At 34.9% G+C, this 20,248-nt stretch overlaps 1 protein-coding gene across 3 annotated transcripts in view; it reads right to left on the reverse strand.

Annotated features, from left to right (window-relative positions):
- Positions 1-1,651: 1,651 nt before the first annotated feature.
- The window catches only part of LOC136039950 (E3 ubiquitin-protein ligase parkin-like), a 71,718-nt gene continuing 53,121 nt past the window's right edge, over positions 1,652-20,248 (reverse strand). For all 3 annotated transcript variants that reach the window (XM_065723970.1, XM_065723961.1, XM_065723980.1), the window contains 4 exons: positions 16,512-16,710; positions 9,401-9,541; positions 5,693-5,897; positions 1,652-1,897 (listed from right to left, as the gene is read on the reverse strand). In XM_065723970.1, the coding sequence (XP_065580042.1) occupies positions 1,788-1,897; positions 5,693-5,897; positions 9,401-9,541; positions 16,512-16,710 (655 nt within the window). In that variant the 3' untranslated portion in view covers positions 1,652-1,787. The remainder of the gene's footprint in view (positions 1,898-5,692; positions 5,898-9,400; positions 9,542-16,511; positions 16,711-20,248) is intronic.

Consider the following 20,248-nt stretch of genomic DNA (forward strand, 5'->3'; position numbering starts at 1 on the left):
AAGTTTTGTTGTTTATTTATTCATTTACTTTTTTTTCACACTGATGAGTTAATTTTCATGTCTGTCCCAACAGTGACGAATTCCGCTCTTCGTTTGGGATACGTTAATATAGGGTTATTATTATGTTGTACTGAGTTGAGTCAATCAATTCATTCATAAAGGCTTACAAAATTTGGCTTAATTATAGGTATATAATGAAACAGTTAAAGACAACATATATTAAGTATAAAAGTGTAAGTTAAACCACGAAAAATTATAAAGGTAAACATGACTACTTTTACTATTTGAATACATACAGATGACACCTGGAGATAGAATGAAGGGATTTCCAACAGCGAAATCGAATTAAAAATCTCGGGAAAGATTTTGAGAAAAATAGGGTAAAACTTACAAAGGGTAATACGAAACAACCTCGATTCTTTAATATATATAACAATGGTGAAGCTGATAACAGGGGAGGGGAGGAGTTAGCTCAGAAACTCCTTCCTTGGCCAGAATTTTGGTAATTATCTTTCCTCTGATGAGAATGATACTATCACTCCTAAAGATCACGTTTGAATTTATTTTTAAAATGGCAAGACCATGGACACAAAAGGATTTTTCATTTCTCCCCTTTATATCATCTTGTTCCAACTCTTATCATTCTTTTTTCAATTTCTTATTTTCCCATTTAGAATGAAATGCTTTCAATTATTTTCATCCTTAAGTTCATTCTGTGTTTATGTAACTTGTTAAGATTTTTTCTACTGATTAGTTCTTAGATTTTGGCATATAATACTATAATACTTTAAAATGTCTTCCTTTTTATTTCAAAAACGGTGAATAGTTTAAAATTCATTACTATGAAAAAGAAAATCGACAAAATCACACATTGTAACAGCTTCATTCTTTCCCAAAAGATTTTATATACTCACATTTTTTTCTAGTCGTTGATTTTTTGCTTGTCTATTTGTTGTTTTTTTGCATTGATTTTTAAGAAATGTCACTGAGTTTTAGAAGGGAAATATTTAAGTTAGACCTTACGTTACAACCGGAACATTTAAAGATCAGCTAATCAGCTAGCTGAGCGCTTAAATATATTTTTCTTTGTAAAAAGTTCAATTTGTCGTTCTATTAATTTAGTTTCACCTACACAATGTATTACATGAAAAGCTATATAATATGCTGCTTACACACATCAATCTTTTCTCAAATGTATATTTCCAAAAGATACAGTTTACAAATGTGTAAGTTTCTCATCTTTTTATAAATAGCTATAGCTACATTTTAGAACACCGGTTCCGATTCTCTTTTTTTTTTCAGTACAATATTATACACTTTTCAACATAAAAAAACGTTAGAAACATAGTAAAAACAAAGAAAACTGCAAAGAAAAAGACACAATATACGAGAACGAAAAGGTCAAATTCCTCAACAATAAGAAAAGAGAAAACAAGCTATGAATAAAAATAGAAAACTACGAGACGGCTTTTATACTTATTAAGATTGAAGCATAACTTAAAGGTGAATTCCATACGGTAGTTGAACTAAAATTACCTTCTTTTTGTTCTTCTTTACGTAGGAAGATTGGAAAAACAAAAAATAATTATTTATAGATAAAGCTTTAGCTTCCTATCTTTTTTCAATCTAGAAAAAAAGAAATAAAGCCACATTTGTAGTATTTTACAATTTTAATTTCGATTCAAAATAACGTTACAAAATTTAAATGTGGTTCCCAGAACAAAACAATCGGTAGAGTCAAGTCACGACGACTTTAAAAGGGGATTTATTTTTTCTCTGGAACGATGTCAACCAAACCAATGTGAGCCCATGCAGTCTCGAGTCCATCCCGTTTGGCACACCCAACACCATTCATAGTGACAACTTGATCGTGTACACTGCATGTGCATACATCCTCCTGTCAGTAAATAGAAATGTTTGAGATGCAGCAATGATATAGCACTTCATCAAGTATGTATAAAGAGCAATACATGTACATACAAATGGGAGTAAACACAAAATTGGAGGGGGGGGAGAGCCTGCAAAAAATATCATATCTAGGATAGATAAGACTGATCCTCGCTCAATATATATCTTTTGACCTTACACGTCTAGAGAGGTGGGTTCCGTTTGCAACTTACGAGTTTAATCTTTCAAACAGTTCAAGATGTTTCTTCAATCCAACGTTATTTTTTGGATTTTGGTGCAACCTGGTGAGCTGCAAAGCTATTTAGCATTTTAGTACCTTGAAAAAATCTCGAAAGTTTTCAGACAATTTCAAAGTAATTTTTTATGTTGCCTCCTTTGGTTCAATCTGTGTTAAAAACAGTGATCATATACAGTCTGGGGGGACTGTTCTAGCATAAGGGCTTATCAACCCGTTTTCTTCGATTTATGGCTATACGCTTGACCTTGGGTAAGGAAACTAGTATCTATGCCTAGTTGCTTTACAGCAAATTAAATAAAAAAAAAAACAAGTTTTTTTAAATGAAAGTAAGGAGCAACATTAAAACTTAAAACGAAAAGAAATTACTCCGTATATGAAAGGGGCTTTTCCTCCTCAACGCCCCGCTCTTTACGCTAAAGTTTGACTCTTTCTCTTAACTCTATTTTTTAAAACAGTAAGAAACTTTAGCGTAAAGAGCGGGGAGTTGAGGAGGAAAAGCCCCTTTCATATACGGAGTAATTTCTGTTCGTTTTAAGTTTTAATGTTGCTCCTTACTTTCATTAAAAAAACTTGTTTTTTATTTAATTTCTGGGTGTTTTTGAATTCATGCATGTTTTGATCTTGGCTCTACGCACATAAATAATCAAAACGAAATTTGCATATTCATTAATTGCAATTAATCGGGAGATTTTGAGAAAAAAGGAGCGAGGGAGGAGGCCTAGTTGCCCTCCAAGTTTTTGATTACTTAAAAAAGCCACTAGAACTTTTAATTTTTTACAAACACTTTCATAGGTAAAAAAATACGTAACTTACGAATTAACTTACGTAACGACCTTCTATATTCGTATGTTTTTATTGCGTATATGAGGGGTTCAACCCTCGTCGATACCTCGCTCTTCACACTAAAGCTTAAATTTTGTCCCAATTCCTTAAAAATGACCTCTGAATCACAAAGGTCGTAGAATAAATAGTTGAAATTACTAAAAATACGTTAGCGCAAAGAGTGAGATATAACGAGTAGGTAAACCCCTCATATGCGTAATAATTTTTGTTCGTTTTAAATTTTAATGCTGCTCCTTACTTTCAGTAGAAAAAACTTTTCATATTTTTTTTCATTGTTTTTTTCAAATAATGCTAGAAAATCCTGCGCCCCCTTCATTGAAATTCTCTTCCCACATGAGAAGTTTCTCCATGGAAATATCCTCCCATGTAAACCCTCCCTCAACTCTCCCCCCTAAACCAAAAAATCCCCCTGAAAACGCCTGTACACTTCCCAGTAACCATTACTATATGTAAACACAGGTCAAAGTTTGTAACTTGCAGCCCCTCCCACTGGGACTACGGGGGAGTAAGTCATAGTTATTGGACATAGTTATTGATGTTTTTATCAATAGTTATTGATGGACTAAAGACATAGTTATTGGGTTTTTCGACTATGGTGAATAAAATCGCATTCTCAGAATTTTGATCCGGTGACTTTTGGAAAAAAATGAGCATGGGTGGGGGCCTAGGTGCCCTCCAATTTTTTGGTCACTTAAAAAGGGCACTAGAACTTTTAATTTCCGTTAGAATGAGCTCTCTCGCGACATTCTAGAACCACTCAGTCGATACAATCACCCCTGGGAAAAAAAAACAAAAAAGAAACAAATAAACACGCATCCGTGATCTGTCTTCTGGCAGAAAATGCGAAATTCCACATTTTTGTAGATAGGAGCTTGAAACTTCTACACTAAGGTTCTCTGATACGCTGAATCTGATGGTGTGATTTTCGTTAAGATTGTATGACTTTTAGTGCGTGTTTCCCCCTATTTTCTAAAATGAGGCAAATTTTCTCAGGCTCGTAACTTCTTATGGGTATAACTGATCTTGATGAAACTTATATATTTAAAATCAGCATTAAAATTCGATCCTTTCGATGTAGCTATTGGTATCAAAATTTCATTTTTTAGAGTTTCGGTTACTATTGAGCCGGGTCGCTCCTTACGAACTGTTTGATCAGGGTTTGTGTCATAATTTTTTCGGTTGTAATCTCTCAATAGAATTGCATGAAAGGTTCTGGAAGAACGCAGCCATTGTTTGCTTGCAGTTTCATTTGTCTCATGCAAATACATAACTGTTCTAAGTTAAAGGTATCGGATTTTTCATCTGCAAAAAGCAAAAAGCTCTATACACAAAAATTATTTCTATTGTTTTCTTTTCAGTTTTTGGGACTGTGTAGGTAGTATTTTGTCCACAAGACTGGAATTATTTTTTTTTATTTATAAAAAATAAACGAACATAGACAATGACTACGGAACAGTGAAAAATAGAAAAGACAGGAAAAAGAAAAAATAGCACAACAGTATCATAACGAACATATCATACAATCATAACCAATAGGTTATAACCAAATATCATAACCAAATATCATAATTAAACCGTTTAACATTTCATATCAGACCAAAAATATCATAATCACTACAACACACAATAAAAGAACAACACAGCACAAACCAATAAACAACAATATCATTGCTAAGAGCAAAAACTACTTAACCAGTATCATATTGGAAAAAGCAAGCTAGGGGGTCAGTAATATTTCTTAACTGTTTCTTAGGGCTTCTAATATTTAATAAAATGTTTCTTAAGGTATTGAAAACTCTTGAAACACCTTAGGATCCGCATTCAAGACGGAATTCATAATATACAAGGCTTCCAGGGTAGATCCTTTGTCATTAAATGTTTTGTTTTAATATTTTGCATTTTCGTGAATTTATTTGATAACAAAACAAAAATGTTTTTTTTTTATAACTGACCGTTCTATATTCGGATTGAAAACTCTGAGTAAAATCTTACCTTTGCACAAATGGCCTTCTTATTCTCCACATAAGGCTTCTCTGAGGCAATGCCCCATCTCTATAATTGAGTAATTAACTTACAGCGAATTACTAGAAATCTCGATTGAAAAATATCGGATAAAATATATGAAAGAAAAATATCAGGTAAAATATCAGATCTGAAGGACGTTTGTTTTTCACTGGGAAACTAGCAATGTGAAAACAATGAATGATTATTTATTTGTGTCTTGGTTTTCTAGAAAGCTTAAAATCACTTAACATTTTAGGTTAGCAATACACTCCAGTGCACTTTCCGGTGCACTTCTATTCCCTGCAGTAAAGAATACTGCAAGGAACCTTGTGAAATACAAATTGATTGGTTAAAAGACGGCTGAAAATTCACATCTTAATCTTTAACCTTACATGCAATGTACATGTTTGTTACCATGTAAACATGAAACACCAAAAGTAAACTTGTTTTTTAACTTCTTAATCAGTTCTGTAGCAAGAAGTTTGGAGACTTCATCTTTCTCTTCTGCAAAATACATAAATTTGGACCATAGTTGTATATCTCTTCCCCCCAAAAATGCTAGTTTGCCAAGCCTCTTTTCTGAAAATCAGTACACTGATTAAGAAGCTAATCATTATATATCATTCTATAGATAAGACTCTCATAATATTTCCTAAAGTGATTTTTTGGTAGTTTTTCAGTTCATTTTGAATTTCTTACCGTCCCTTTCCGTGGGTGTTCGGCATTTTGGACATGGTTTTGTAATGATTTTTATAGTTGTTTCACTGTCTTCTTCCCACCTGGCTTGAGCTGCTCTTGCAGCATTTACACTATAGTTGCCATTGTTACTTTCACAGTTTCCATTTGCAACGAGCTGACAATCGCCAAGATGAGAACCTTGCAAGCACTCCCGACAAAATACAAACTGAAAAGATTATACAGCAAATTTCAACACTAGTGAAGAGAAGCCCGATGATTTTCCTTTAAGAGCAGCCCATCATGCATTTAAATACTTTGTATCTTGTTTATGGCTGAAAATATCATGAAAAGTGAGCGGCTTCATATGACTTTTCGCAAAATTATATTTTGCGGCATAATTAATGCTTTTGTAGGGTCAAAGGCCAGAAATTATTCAAATGGCCAATCAATATTGCAGGACTAGCCGCACTTAGAAGCAAAAAATAAAACACATTTCTGGAGAAACCACATCATGAGAATTTTTTTTTTCAGCTGATGCTTAAAAAAGATAGCTGCTCTCAGGATTAATCTTAAAAATATTTTATAGCCAGAAGAGAGAATTCAAGTGTTTAAAAAAGGAACACAAAACCCGTCAAAAATCTCGTTAGATCGGAAAAAAAAATCGCCAATAGTTCCACCATAATAGTGGCGGGTATCTACGTCCAGACTTTACACCTGAGGCTATATTTGCATGTATCCTAAACCTCATTTGCATATACCATAAACCTAAATAGATCCGGTGAATGACCTACTTATTCCTGTCAAGATATGATTTCTGTCAACATATATTCGACCTTCACTGAATAAGAGGAATGACCAGTTATTATAATAAATAATATTCAGTAATCCCACGACAATTATATGAATTTTTTTTTTTTATTTGGGTTGAATAAAACTGATCTTATGACACGCGCTTGAGTCAAGTAAACCGGACGCACCTTATATCACGAACTGAAATTTAATTAATCAAAAAGAGCCAAAATTTGCTACCCCTTTTTTCTTATGACACGCACTTGGGTAAAGTAAATCGGAAGGATTTTATAATACGAACCGAACTTAAATGAATCAAAAAGCGAAAAATCTGCTACCCTTTTTTCATTATGACACTTGAGTAAAGTAGACCATGCGAACTCATGTCGCCAATGAATCAATTGCTATGACATTTTTTTAGAGGGAACTTAGGGTCATCCATGTCTCAACCTCCAAGGGGCCTTCAATACCCCTCCCTAAATTTTTACCCCCTTTTTTGAACTTGGAATTATCTTTTTTAACTTTGATTTTTTTTTAACTTAGAATTTTTTCAAGTTTTTTTTGGAATTTTTTCATCTTTTTTATACACTTCTTAGAATGACATTAAATAAGCCTATAACAAAAAAAAAAAATCATTTCTAATATTTTCGAAATACGAAATGAAGATGATATACATATATATTTTAGTCGTGATTTTTCCTACTAGAAAAATAATGTTTGTAGTGACATTTTTGCCTTACTTTTTTTCGGGTTCAGAAATTTTTTCAACTTTTTTTTTCATCTCCTAAAGTGACATTAGAAAACATGATATACTAGATATGGTATACTAGAATCTAAAATAGGTGAATAATGATTCTACTAAAGGCTGAGAGAGATGAATCGGATTATTTTTAGAGTTAAAGACATATGATGTGATAATTGATCATGATTCAGTCATACGCAGACACTACTACCAGCTCAAGAGTGTTATACTAGAGTCTGAAATAGGTTAATTAGGCTTTTACCAAAGTCTGAGAGAGATGAATTGGATTCTTTTTAGAATTACATACCTATGATGTGGAAATTTATCAAGATTCAGTCAAAGATACTACTACCAGCTCACAAGTGATATACTAGACTCCAAAATAGGTGAATTACATTTTTACCAAAGTCTGAAAGGGATGAGTCTGATTCTTCTAGAGATAGAGACATATTAAGTGAGAAATTATCAAGATTCTGTCAGACAGACACTACTACCAGCTTACAAGCGGTATACTAGAGTCTGAAAGAGGTGAATTTAGGTTTTTACCAAAGTCTGATATATATGAATCAGGTTCTTTTTAGAGTTAGAAACATATGAAGCGGAAATTTATCAAGATTCTGTCAGGCACAGGCACTACTACCAACTCACAATTGGTATACTAGAGTCTGAAATGGGTGAATTAGATTTTTACCAAAGTCTGAGAGAGATGAAACGGATTGTTTTAGAATTAGAGACATATGAAGTGGGAACTTATCAAGATTCAGTCAGACGCAGTCACTCCTACCAGCTCACAAGTGGTATACTTGAGTGTAAAATAATTGAATTAGGTTTTTACCAACGTCTGAGAGAGATGAATTGGATTCTTTTTAGAGTTAGAAAAATATAAAGTGGGAATTTATCAAGATTCAGTCAGACACAGACAGTACTAACAGCTCACAAGTGGTATACTAGAGTCTGAATTAGGTTTTTACCAAAGACTGAGAGAGATGCATTGGATTCTTTTAGAGTTAAAGACATATGAAGTGAAAATTTATCAAGATTCAGTAAGACACAGACAGTACTATCAGCTAACAAGTGGTATACTAGAGCCTGAAATAGTGAATTAGCTTTTAACGAAGTCTGACAGAGATGAATCGGATTCTTTTTAGAGTTAAAGATATACGAAGTAGGAATTTATCAAGATTGAGTCAGACACAGACACTACTATCAACTCACAAGTGGAATATTAGAATTTGAAATAGGTCAATTAAGTTTTTACTTAACGCTGGAAGAAATGAATCTGATTCTTTTTAGAGTTTGAGACATACTAAGTCGGAATTTATCAAGATTTAGTCAGACAAAAACACTACTACCAGCTCACTTTTTTAGGATGTATTTCCCATCATCCAGAACTATATAGATTTTAATATGGTAGTAGCTTTTGATGGGGAAATGAAAATTAAAATTTTTTTTCTTGTCTTGAATCAGCGTAAAAAAATTAGAATCCTTGCTGTAGCCTATTTACTGTTTTCATACTTTCATTTTTAAGTACTTTAGAATTGACATGATGGCTGTTTACCTAACGTTCACTACTGTGAACTGTAAATGATAGCATAAGTTTATTTTAACTTTTAACTTCGCTCGTTAATTTTTGCGCAAAACATTGCTTTTTTTGGTTTGAGATAAAAAAAAAAGGTTACATTCTTCTGCATTCTAAAATGTCATTCACAAGTTTGTATCTGCTGTGCTTTTATATATTGGACTGGTCACAAACAGATCTTCCCACCAGATTATCAACTGCAATTAAAATTAGCCATGATGTCCAAGCAGAATTAGAAAAAGAAAAATTTCTTTAGAACTTCATACAGACAGATAGAAAGTCATAGAAAAGAAAAAAGTTATCTTCAAAGGGACTTTGACAAAGCGAGGCATCTTATGAAAAAGAAAATAGTCCACCCTGATTACTTGCGTTTTATCGGATTATTCAATTTTTATTCTGTCTTGTGTTATTACTTGGCCTACTTGTAAGAAAGCGTCAGTAAAATGATAATTTGTCAATTTCCCAGTAAAAACACAGCCATCTGATGAATTGGAGAATTAAAAAAAAATGTTTTCAGAAGGAAATTACTAATAAATCACTATCTCAGGAAAATATTACTAAAAAAAGTACGGACATACCAGAGTCACCGGGTTGTTAATAATAGAATAAATAAACTTACTCCACATCCTAACATCTGACACTGTATTCGTTTACAGTCACGCTCAGCTAGTATTCCCATTCCACAGCCTGGTTGCGGGCAAAGCACTCCTCCAGCAGAAAGAACAAATTCTTCTGTCGCAAACCTCTGGTACCGATTATACTAAAAGTAAGAAATAATTGCATATAAAAGAGCTTTTTAAGGAGTGCTTTTATGTAGGTTTACAATTCTCCTTCTTATATACACTCTACTCCAAGCTCCCTCAGAATGCGACAAATAGTCTGTGACACTCAGTCTTTCTCAAACTTTTTCAGTCTTGAAAAGAGTGTCAGATTGAAGCAAAAAGTATAATATTAGAACCGCCTTATCCATTACTCCTATATAGGAAAGTTCCAGTCCCTTGGCTTGAACAACAAGGACAATCCATTGGCTTAATAAAACAAGAAAAATAGCTTTAAAAAATTTATAACCCAAAAAACTATATTGGTTTTGAGAAAAAAATTAAATCCTTCAAAATCGGCATGTTATCGAAACAAAAATTGCAACAATAGACTTAGCATGATCAAAACCTTTGTACAGGAGAAGTCATGGTTGTAGCTTGAGCTATTAAAAGTAGCTACTAGCTACTAAAAATAACCTTCTACTAGGTGAATAGCAGCCCATAGTAACCAGAAGTAAAAAAATGTGTTTTGAAAGAAACTACCTAATCACAAAAAGTTGTCATCTGACAGTAATTCAGGAATGGTAACTATTTTTCCGTTCACCTTAAAAATAAAAGTTATTACGAAACGAAAAATGGTGATTTAAAAAAAAAATTATCCCTTGGAATTGAGGTTTGGTGGAAAGGGAAACTATACCATTGGAATCAACAGGGTCAACAACCTTCTATAGAGGAATTACAGCCCTCAGCCTTGAAAAACAAGGAAAATCACTTTTTGGTATTTATAACACCGATATGTCTTCTTTTTTTTCTTTTTTTTTTCATCGACACTAGCGAGTTGTCAGAATATCACAGAGAGACCTTCAATAGCTAATTTTAAAGTAGACTGCTACATCTAGTCACTTTTGTAAGTATTGAAAATCTATTTATTAAGACAGTATTCCTGTACACAAGAATTTCTTCTTGTGTGCGACAGGTTTCTTCGTCTTTTACGAAGAAATCTGTTCTTCATAAAAGACGTAAAAGAAAAGACGATTTATTCGTCTTTTACAGGTTGCAGCGACAGCTGCAACCTGTAAAAAGACGAAGACAGCCAATTCTTGGTTTTAATTATCTTGAAAAGATGTGAGGGATATTTAAACAGCATATTTAACTTTTTAAGCCTGGAAATGGGTGTCAGATCGAAACAAAAACTACACCATTGGAATCAGTATGGTCAACAACCTTCTATAGAAGAATTAAAGCCCCTAACCTTGAAAAGCAAGGAAAATCATTTTTTGGTATTTGTAGCACTGATGTGTCTTCTTTATCTTCATCGAGAATAGCGGACTATCAGAACATCATAGAGAGATCTTCAATAGCTCATTTTAAAGCAAATTGCTACATCCAGTCCCTTTGGAAGTAACACAAATCTATTTGAAAAATAAAATCAATTTTTTACAAAGACTGTATTTTCGTATTCAAGATCTTGGTTCCTGCAAGAGCTGCAACCTAGTAAAAGACGAACGTGGCCAATTCTTGGTTTTTTTTAATCATCGGCGAAAAATGTGAGAGATATTTAATGGTGAAGGAAATTGCTACATAAAGTGCCTTCTATAATTAACAAAAAATAATTGTTTTAGTTATGAAAATTTGAAATACATGATAACATGCTGGACGATGCAACAAACACTTATCTTTTGATAAGATAATAGAGCAAAAATATGTTTAAAACATGCTTCCCTCAAGTATGGTCCCATATTTGACTAACTTCGCTGCTTTATTCCCTGGGGTTCGTCTGTTCCTATTCTAATAGTTGAGATAAAGCCGTAAGCTTTTCCTTGCGTGTTACATTAATCATTGTTACAGCTGTCGCGCAGCGACCCCTGCGACCTAGTAAAAGACAAACTTGGCCAATTCTTGTGTTTGATTATCATTATAATTATCTGGATTGCAGCTGTAGTAAGAGACAATCATGCCCCATAATAAGAAATACTATAGCCTATAACTAAAAAAACCCGAGTCAGATCAAAACACAAAGCATACTATTAGTTCTTTATAATTGGGGACTATGTAAAATTCGTCGGATGCTGCTGGAACTTACTCCGGGTAGCAGCGGTAGCTAGCAGCCTAGTAAGAGACGATCAAGAAATAAAACAACTCCTAAAAATAGTTTCAGATCCAAACACAAAGTAAATTATTAGAATCGCCTTGTCCAAAACTCCTATATAGGAAACTTACATCCTCTTGGCTCAAACAAAAAAGAAAACATTTTGGCTTGAAAAACAAGAAAACGGCTTTAATTTCGATACTATGCCAATAACTATGACCTTAAGGGTAGCAGGATCCTTCATAGCTCATGGAGAGAGGCTCCTCAGTTATGAAATTCACCCATTACTTATGTATGGTATTTGTTACTGGGAAGTATATAGACATTTTTTGAAGGGGGAAATTTTGTGCTCGGGGTTAATTTCCATAGGGGCAATTTTCCGTGGGGGGGGGGGGAAATTCCCGGGTCTGAACTTTCCAGGGAATATTTTAGACAAAGGGAGATTCGATAGAATTCCTACAGGCTACGAAATTCTTTTCCTTTGTCTTGCTTCCTCTTTGCCAACTCAATTTTGCACGTGGAGATGTTCCGAGGACATTATTCGGATGCTGCTTTTCAGTATGTTTTGATTTCCAGGAAAAAAAATTCAAAGGAACAGAGGGATTTTTAGAATTATTGAGAAAACGATTAGAAATTAAAGTCAGCAGGGAGGATTTTCAGCGATGATGGAATTGTCCAGAAGTTATACAGGGAAATTGCCCGGAGGGAATTTTAGGAGGGGTATGTGTGTGTATTCTACGTGGAAGGAACTTTACACGGAGGAGTTTCCCATGAGGAGAGAGAATTCTCATGGAGGGTGAGCCAGATTTACCGACATTATTTGAAAAACGATCAGAAATTATACTCTATATCAAAAGGTCACCTCCTTCTCCTAGCTCTTTACGCTGAATTTTAACTGTTTGTCCCAATGTTTTAAGAACGACTCCTGAAACACAAGGGCCGTTTTAACTAGAATAGTAAGCTCTTTTAAAAGTGATAAAACCTTTAGCACATCCTTCTTTCTTCTTTCGAACACGCTTCATGACCGAAAACCCAAAAATTTAGGCCTATTTGAAGCAGTGGGCTTGCTTAAAAAGTAGAAAATCTGACTTTCTCTGACTGTTCTGCCAATTTCTGACTATTTTTCCGATTTGGACAAGTTTCTCACTTCTTGTAGAAAATCTGACTACGTGGCAGTCTTTGACAATCAAAAATTTAAATTCGGACATTCGCCTGCGAATGTTAACATCCTCCAGTTTCGGTTTTCCACGGTAACAAATGTACAGATTCCCTCCGGCATTCACAGTGGCGGCATTAGACCGAGCTTTCGCTGTTATTTTTGCTGCTTTTCTATTGATTTACTCATGCATTAAAAACAATAGACACATTCAAAATATTATACAAAAAGGAATCAAAAACGTCGTTGTCCCACACTCTAAAACCTCAAGGCAAAAATGTGTTAATTATTGGACAAAGCAAGGGAAGGGTTTTTTTTTTTGTCATGAAGAGACCGTTGTAAGTAATCGTTTTTGTATGAATAAAAACATATTGTACAGGCCAGCTGAAAACGCCAGTACAAGAACAATAACTAAAAGCCCAACATTACAGGTGGAATAAAGAAAAGAACCACGCATCAGATAGGACACACAGTAGTACACATAAAGGAAACAAAGGAAACAGTACGAGACAACAAACCTGTTAAAATATTTCACATTTTTGTAACCTACACAATTATTTAGCCAAATATAGTGCTTATCTCGTTGGTAAACACATCCGTTACACTCATCGCAGTGTCCAGAGTCCTTGTGGCGGTAGGCTATGCATGTAGTACACAGTCTATTACCACGCTTTGCAAAGAAATCTGTTTCTAAATGTTCCCTTACTGTCAGCAATCGTTCTTCTAATGAGTTAGGACACAATCCTGGATTTGACACACATGACTTGTAATAGTAGTAATAGGCCATGGATGCAAATACATTAAAAAGAAGGGTCTTTGAAAATCCAAGAAGAAACCCAATTGGAAAAACCATAGTAGAACAGGCGTATAAATTGATAATTATATAAAAAGAAATAGGAACGTGTCTTTTATCTACTAAACAATTCAAAAACCAAATGACAAAAGTTATAATGAACATAATACAGAAAAACTTTACAATGACTGACCAGTTCGCCAAATCCGTCATCAACAGCAGTAAGAGGCCGATAGATAGTATTATTAAGCTAGGATCATATTCACCCCATATTTTTAAGCCTTTTTTAGCATGCAAGGCTTTTTTCTGAGCTTTGCGAAGCTTTTTGCGCTGTTGGCAAGGTGGCCACGATGCTTGTTCCAAAAGGTCACTTATTAACATCATCTTTGGGTTATGTTTTAATATTTCTTTAATGCCTATTTTATTGTTACACGCAAATGCCCAATGTAAGGCAGTATTGCCCCTATCATCTAGGCAGTTAACACTTGCACCAAAATTTATAAGCATACGACAATTGTTCAGCGTGTCAGCTGTTTTTACAGAGTACATAAGTGGTGTCATCCCGGTACTATCTCTGATATCTACAGATTGTATATCATGAAGATTTGCCAGGATGTAAGCAAGAGTGTCAAAACGTTTTGATTGGGCGGCAATATGGACTGCACTTGAGCCACTATCATCCTTAGCAAGCGGGTCTGCGCCACGTTTAATCAGATCTACAACCTCAGCTAAACGGTTGTTTTTTATAGCTAGGCGCAAGCTATGATTATTATGATTAATAGCACAATCCAAATCATTGCAATATTTGTTTGAGTAGTCCATTGATAGAACCAGAAATATCAAATTCGAACGAACAATAGTATGAATAAGACCGAAGCCAGGAAGATGGAGCCAAAATTTTTTTTGTGCCTGTTATTAGTAAATTCAAAGTGAATTCCTTTAACGTAAAAAACAGGAATTTTTATGTATTGTAATTTAAGGTGTGGAATTTTTATTTTGAATATGGTTTTTTTCAAGCAATCTAAATCCGTTGTCACACAACAAGGCACTTTCCTACATATTATACCATCGTATGATTTTCTCACACAGCTCTAATTTATTATTATTTTTTGTTGTAACGACCATAATTCTGTTCGAAAAGGCCCATTACACTAAGATAAAACTGGAATGTGTTTCTTAAAGAAGATACTAAAAGAATACTTGGCAAAAACTATATTATTGGCTATGACGTCATTTTGTTTGCCGCGTTGGTCTATAAAACAAGATTCAAAACAGAACTCAGTACTCCAATTATAAATTTGAAACGTCATACTATATTTTTCAAAAATCTCGAGATTCTGTACTCGTTGTTCAACTTTCTTTATAGTCAGTCAGTTGAACCACTGTGTTCAAAGAAAGAAATAAAAAAAAAATGACGATTTTTGACTTGATCACTAGGTATGATACACGAAGAAAATTAGATACTTTCTCTTTTCTTAGATAGATTTTGGTGGGAAGCACTGGCATACGAGCCGCGCCAATATTTGTTTCGGGATTAGGTAAAAATGCAATTACATGAATGGCTCAAAATGTATTTGGGGAGCAGTGAAACAGCTGTTTTCGATTTCGGGATGACATTTTTGAATATCACTCGAGCTGGCCTTGATGCACCAGCCTTCGAATGTCTTTGTCGACTAACTTGAGTTAGCCTACTGACGTAACTTTGTTTTTGTACCGCACTCACTCAAGTCTTCTATAATGTCCACATAAAGTGTATGCGCATATATGTTCAAAACATATCTTGTAAATCACCTTGTTTTTGTGAACAACTTTAAATCTCATAACTGTAACTTGTAGCGACGGACTGACTTTTTCTTTTTTTTACTAAGCTAACTCAAATGATATAACAAATGTAGATATTCAAACCATCCAGATTTCAACATAAATTTGAATAAAAGAGGAATTGAATCCTCATTTACTAAAATCAAGAATATATTTATTACTAGCTGTTGGTTCCGTGGGAAAACAATCCGTATTAAGATCTATACCGCATTTTTCTAATGATTGCCCTTGAGCTTTGTTGATGGTGATTGCTAATCGAATATTCCCTGTGTCCGCGTCGTCATTTATATATCCCCCCTGTGCCCTTCCGGCGTCCCCGTTGTAGTTGTGTCCCTGTGTCCCGGTCGTCATTTATATTCCCTGTGTCCCGATCGTCATTTGTGTCCCGGTGTCTCGGTCTGTAATTTCTCTTTGATTGTCCCGGTCGTCATTTATATACCCTGTGTCCCGGTGTCCCGGTCTGTAATTTCTCTTTGAGTGTCCCGTTCGTCATTTATATTCATTGTGTCCCGGTGTCCCGATCTGTAACGACATAAAGTCTTCAATGGCTCTGGTGGTGCAGCCAGTTGAGGAAGTTTAACTTTTCCTGAGGCGCAACACATTCCCACTGTTTCACCATTAAATTTCAAGGCCTTGCAATAGGGACAAATTTTAGAGATAGTCCCGATTTGAACACATCTACTCAAGCTAAAATCATCGACGGGGCTGTACCTGAATGCCAGGCGATAATTTTGACGTTGTTCTTGTGATTCCTCGGCACAATTTTTTTGGTAATTTCTCTTTGAGACGCAAGCCTGTTTTCACGCTGTTCTTGTGATCCCTCGGCATGCTTTCTTTTCTTACTTTCTCTATTAGCCGCAAGCCTTTTGGCATTAACTCTTTGAGCAGCTTCCTCGGCTGTTTCTTCTACCATTGTAGGATTTATACTAAAATTTCTCTTTGAATTAACTCTTTAAGCAGCTTCCTCGGCTGTTTTTTCTGCCATTGTAGGATTTATACTAAAATTTCTCTTTGAATGCCCCCCTTATATACTTATAATGACGTCATATGCGTACAAACAAACAAACATACAACTTATTTTTATATAGATAGATAATTGGCTAAAAAACTTACATCAACATCATCCATGACTTTGAAGTGATGTGCTTCTTCAATGAGAGATCCTGTGCATCCAACAGGACAGGGTAGCGTATATCCAAGGATTGGATCGTGCACAAAATTTCTTTCATTCAAGCGACTTTGACAGTAGGAGCGGAAGCAGTCAAGACACGTGACATGAGAAGACTCACAAGAAAAAACAAGGACGACTTCACTAAAAAATTAAAAACATTTAGAGTACCCAAGCCATTGATAACAAACTAAGGATAATATAACCGTTGAAAAATAAGAAAGCTAACCTTCAACAGACTTAAATTTTATATATTTTTACTATATTTGCAAGTTAAATACTATTTTTTTTTTTTGCTTACAAGAAAAATGAAATTAGCTCACAGCTTACCCAACTTCTAAACATTTTATAACCTGGAAGAAACAGTGTAAGTAAAGATTTTCAAATTTCCTTTTCTTTATAAAATTTAGTTCAGAGGTATGAGCGTAGACCTATTTATATAGCTCGTTAAATCAGACTCAATGAGTATAGCAGGGTTCGGACAGGTCGGTTCGTTTCAAATTATAGGCTCTGTCCTATTTTTATAGGATTTTCCCGGGCCCAAAGATAGGCCAAATATAGGATTCGGAAGTCCTCGGGATCAGATCTATGGTAGATGGCGTGGGATGCCTGGTCACATAAATTACCAAGTTTCATTCCGATCCCTCCAATCTAAGCGTTTTCCATGATTTTAGGTCCCCCCAAATTCCCCCCGATGTGACCAGATCTGGTCGGGATTTAAAATAAGAGCTTTCAGACACGATATCCTTCTAAATATCAAATTTCATTGAGATCCGATCACCCGTTCGTAAGTTAAAAATACCTCATCTTTCTAATTTTTCAGAATCAACCCCCGCCCCCAAACTACCCCAAAGAGATCGGATCCGTTCTGGTTATGTCAATCATGTATCTAGGACTTGTGCTTATTTTTACCACCAAGTTTCAGCCCAATCCCTCCAATCTAAGCGTTTTCCATGATTTTAGGTCACCCCAAACTCCCCCCAATGTCCCCAGATCCGGTCAGGATTTAAAATAAGAACTTTGAGACACGATATCCTTCTAAATATCAAATTTCATTGAGATCCGATCACCCGTTCGTAATTTAAAAATACCTCATTTTTCTAACTTTTCAGAATCACCCCTCCCCCTCCCAACTACCCCAAAGAGAGCGGAACAGTTCTGTTTATGTCAATCATGTATCTAGGACTTGTGCTTATTTTTTCCACCAAGTTTCAGCCCAATCCCTCCACTCTGTTTGCCAAGATTTTAGGTTCCCCTCTCAAAACTCCCCCAATATCACTAGATCCGGTCGGGATTTAAAATAACAGCTCTGAGACACGATATCCTTCCAAACATCAAATTTCATTAAGATCTTATCAACCGTTCGTAAGTTAAAAATACTTCATTTTTCTATTTCTTCTGAATTAACGGGCCCCCCACTCGCCACCCCCCCCCCCCAGATGGTCAAATCGGGAAAACGGCATTTTCTAATTTAATCTGGTCCAGTTCCTGATATGCCTGCCAAATTTCATCGTCCTAGCTTACCTGGAAGTGCCTAAAGTAGCAAAACCAGGACCGACAGACAGACAGAATTTGCGATTGCTAAATGTCACTTGGTTAATACCAAGTGCCATAAAAACACTATGCTACAATGAGATTAACCGAACAGACGGACCAAAGGATGATGAGGCGATAAACGATAAAAAGCTGATTCCGACAACCTTCCATGCAGGAGGGCCAACTTTGCACTTCTATCAGGGACATCAAACTTACGAATTATCTTACCATTGCTATACCAAGGGGGGAGATAAAGTAAAAATTTACAATATCTGAAATAAAAAGTCCGAATCTGATTAACATCATTTTTCTTTAGAAGGGGATAAAGACCAGATAGATAAAGGACAGATTAATCACAGAATGTAGCATATAGCCTACCCAGTGCACGTCTATTATACTTCCCTCGATTAGCAACTATCTTAGAATAGCACATTTGAATAACTGGGCCGTATTCACATCAGCCAGCCAGCGTTCAGCCAGGAAACACATAAGTCGCAAGAACTCCAGTCTCATTAAGCAGAGACTGCTAGCCTATATACTGATCTTCGATCATTTCGGACAGGCCCAACATGACAAAAAACAAAACATAGGCTACTAAGTCAACACAGCAGCATAGCCCAGGCAGAAGCAGCTTACTAAGCCCAACACAAAGCATTAGTTAAGTTCAAGCAGCTCAACAGTTGTAATTAGTTATCAATCTACACCAAAAGACAGAAAATTGCAAATCATGAGCAATGTTCTTAGTGCTCTCCAGCCAAAAATATAGGAATAATAGGATTTTAGCCAAAATATAGGCATTTTATAGGAGTGCATTAAAATATAGGAATTTATTGGAATTTATAGGCGAGTCCGAACACTGGTATAGGTAATTTTCTACAGGGAAACTGGCACTAGAGCTGATAAATAAAAACACATTCCAACGCCATCTAACGTTTCTCAGGCTTCTTTATTTTGATTTCTTCTCAGAAAATAAGATCAGACATTTAATAATAGAGTAGGCTAATCTTCCCAGTTCCACTAATTACACTGATTTTGCTTTATTATTACACTGAAAAATTCCAAGAAACCCCAAACGATAGATACTGCTGGAGTTTCCTAATCGACAATAGCACCAGTTTCCACTTTTATAAGTAACTCATACTCTTTAGTCTGGCGTTTAACATTTTCCACCAGCCATACATTAAGGACTAGACCTAAGCATGAGTTTTTCGGCCTTAACCGATGTCTTACATTCGACAACTTTCAAATTTTATTGACTGAGCTTTCTCTGAGAAAGCAAAGTAAAAGCCTAGAGGAAATTTCCTTGGTCTCTAGAAGTTATAAATAAAAAAAACAAGTTTTTTTAAATGAAAGTAAGGAGCAACATTAAAATTTAAAACGAACAAAAATTACTCCGTATATGAAAGGGGCTTTTCCTCCTCAATGCGCCGCTCTTTACGCTAAAGTTTGACTCTTTCTCTCAACTCTATTTTTAAAAAAGTAAGAAACTTTAGCATAAAGAGCGGGGCGTTGAGGAGGAAAAGCCCCTTTCATATACGGAGTAATTTTTGTTCGTTTTAAGTTTTAATGTTGCTCCTTACTTTCATTTAAAAACTTATTTTTTTATTTAATTTCTGGACGTTTTCGAATTAATGCGTGTTTTGATCTTGGCTCTCCGCACATAAATAATTAAAACGAAATTCGCATAATAATTAATTGCAATTAATCGGAAGATTCTGAGAAAAAGGAACGAGGGAGGAGGCCTAGTTGCCCTCAAATTTTTTGATTACTTAAAAAGCAACTAGAACTTTTAATTTTTTACAAACATTTTCATTGGTAAAAAAAAATATACGTAACTTACGAATTAATTTACGTAACGAACTTCTATATTCGTATGTTTTTATTGCGTGTATGAAGGGGTTCAATCCTCGTCAATACCTCGCTCTTTACCCTAAAGCTTAAATTTTGTCCCAATTCCTTAAGAATGACCACTGAATCACAAAGGTCGTAGAATAAATAGTTGAAATTACTAAAAATACTTTAGCGTAAAGAGTGAGATATAACGAGGAGGTAAACCCCTCATAATCGTAGTAATTTTGTTCGTTTTAAGTTTTAATGCTGCTCCTTACTTTCAGTAGAAAAAACTTTTCATATTTATTTTCTCATT

This window comes from Artemia franciscana, chromosome 2 (assembly GCF_032884065.1).
Source record: "Artemia franciscana chromosome 2, ASM3288406v1, whole genome shotgun sequence".
NCBI lineage: Eukaryota > Metazoa > Arthropoda > Branchiopoda > Anostraca > Artemiidae > Artemia > Artemia franciscana.